This window comes from Cryptotermes secundus, unplaced genomic scaffold (genome assembly GCF_002891405.2).
Source record: "Cryptotermes secundus unplaced genomic scaffold, Csec_1.0 scaffold13636, whole genome shotgun sequence".
Lineage (NCBI taxonomy): Eukaryota > Metazoa > Arthropoda > Insecta > Blattodea > Kalotermitidae > Cryptotermes > Cryptotermes secundus.
This window is the reverse complement of record NW_019732101.1, coordinates 1-1565: the sequence shown is the minus strand read 5'-3', so window position 1 is coordinate 1565 and position 1565 is coordinate 1. Positions and strand designations below refer to the sequence as shown.

General features: G+C 38.6%; 1 protein-coding gene across 1 annotated transcript; it reads right to left on the bottom strand.

Annotated features, from left to right (window-relative positions):
- Positions 1 to 567: 567 nt before the first annotated feature.
- LOC111867555 (charged multivesicular body protein 5-like) lies at positions 568 to 1517 on the bottom strand. Its single transcript, XM_023857534.2, has 2 exons — positions 1291 to 1517; positions 568 to 748 (listed from the first exon to the last, which is right to left on the bottom strand). Exons 1-2 carry the CDS (start codon positions 1513 to 1515, stop codon positions 698 to 700), a joined length of 276 nt encoding a protein of 91 aa, XP_023713302.1. The 5' UTR covers positions 1516 to 1517; the 3' UTR covers positions 568 to 697.
- Positions 1518 to 1565: the final 48 nt, after the last annotated feature.

Sequence of the window (1565 nt, the reverse complement as noted above, 5' to 3'; positions counted from 1 at the left end):
AAAATAGTGTAAAGGAAATTAATCATAACAAAAGTTTGGTATTCGTAATAAGTGTTCCAGCAATATTAATATATATACATATACACAACAAGCAAGATGGGCAAATGGGCACTGGCATTCTGCAGGTTATATGCTCTAGAGTGTGTCACAGCCCGTTAAGTATTTAGATATAGCATAAAAGTCTTTACAGTTGGATAAATGACAGCAGATTATATACCATACACAATTTCTTCCAAGAACTAGGACTTAACATACCATTCATATTCCTTAAACAGGTGAAAGTGAATACTTCTCTTTTAATTCTAAAGAATTCTGACGATGGTATATAACATTCAGGATTGCTAAGATTTTGGACTTTGTCCATTCTCCAGTATTCTGATGAACACAACTTTCCAAAATTCGATGCTTCCATCCTCCTCAACTAAGAGGATAGGAGGCACTTTCTCTGTTGGGTCCATCACAGGACAAATGACGTTAATCCTTTATAAGTGGCAAAGCAGAGTAGGTGCCTCCCACCCTCTCACTTGAGGCCAGAAATGGATCACTTTCTGAAACATGTTCCTTTTGAATACCAGGTGATGGTCAGAGTCCAAAATCTGTGTAATCCTAAATTCTTTTTAATCACTTCTTCATTCAATTAACTTTAAGATTTAAATGTATCAGGATATTTACAAACTGCGAACATAGCAAAATATTTTTATGAAGCTGGAATCTGAGGCAGACCGAATTCATCGACCAAAACTCCATCCTGTAACACAGAGCATAATACGTTATAACTAACGTACTTTTCACTGACGTTTATCAACTACTGTAACGATTATAGTTGAAGACACAGTGAGTGAATGACGGAGGGAACGGATGAGCAAGTGCGAAGCAATACAGATGGAAACTAATACAAAGCAAGGATCTCATGCGGGATGATGATGTTCTGAACCTGTAACCACTTAACCCATCAATGTATTATTTGATTTTGTTTACAGAAGTTAAAACAAAAACAAACAAACTCTGTGGTTTTAGTCCACAAGTGAACTGTACCAACCGAGCGACCACTGCTTGTCAGCGAAGTTAGGGCCAACTTTAGCTGATAGAGAGTGTCACGTGGTAAGCGTAACGAATCCCCATGGCTGTTAATTTCGATTTTCTAGATCGGAGCTGCTATTTACTTGAAATAGCTCTTCAATTATCCCCACGAGGCTGCATCACAGTATTATAAACCCCAAATATTTAAGATATAACAAATTCTCGCACATTTCAAAATGAAGACACAATTGCACTTTCTACAATATTCACCTTATTTCTAATGGAGTCGGCGCCCGGCTCCTTGTCGGGTGCACTGGGAGCTTTAACTGCATCATCCAAGTAAGAACTGTCATCATCAAGCGCAATCTCATCACCCAGGGCATCAAGTTCTGCTTCCAGTTCATCTTCATCAATCTCCGGAGTACCGTAACTTCTTCCAAGAGCTTCTTGAACCTCGTCTGCTTGTTCCAGCATGTCAGCCATTTCATCTTGCATATCCTAAAACGTGTACTTGTGAAATTAAATCTAGGATTGCCATGGCAAAA

Bases quoted from the DNA above. Each gene is read 5' to 3' on its own strand.
- LOC111867555 (XM_023857534.2), bottom strand. From the start codon at position 1,515: ATGCAAGATGAAATGGCTGACATGCTGGAACAAGCAGACGAGGTTCAA. The intron at 749-1,290 runs GTGAATATTGTA...TCTGTGTTACAG, and splicing joins CCGACTCCATTAGAAATAAG to GATGGAGTTTTGGTCGATGA.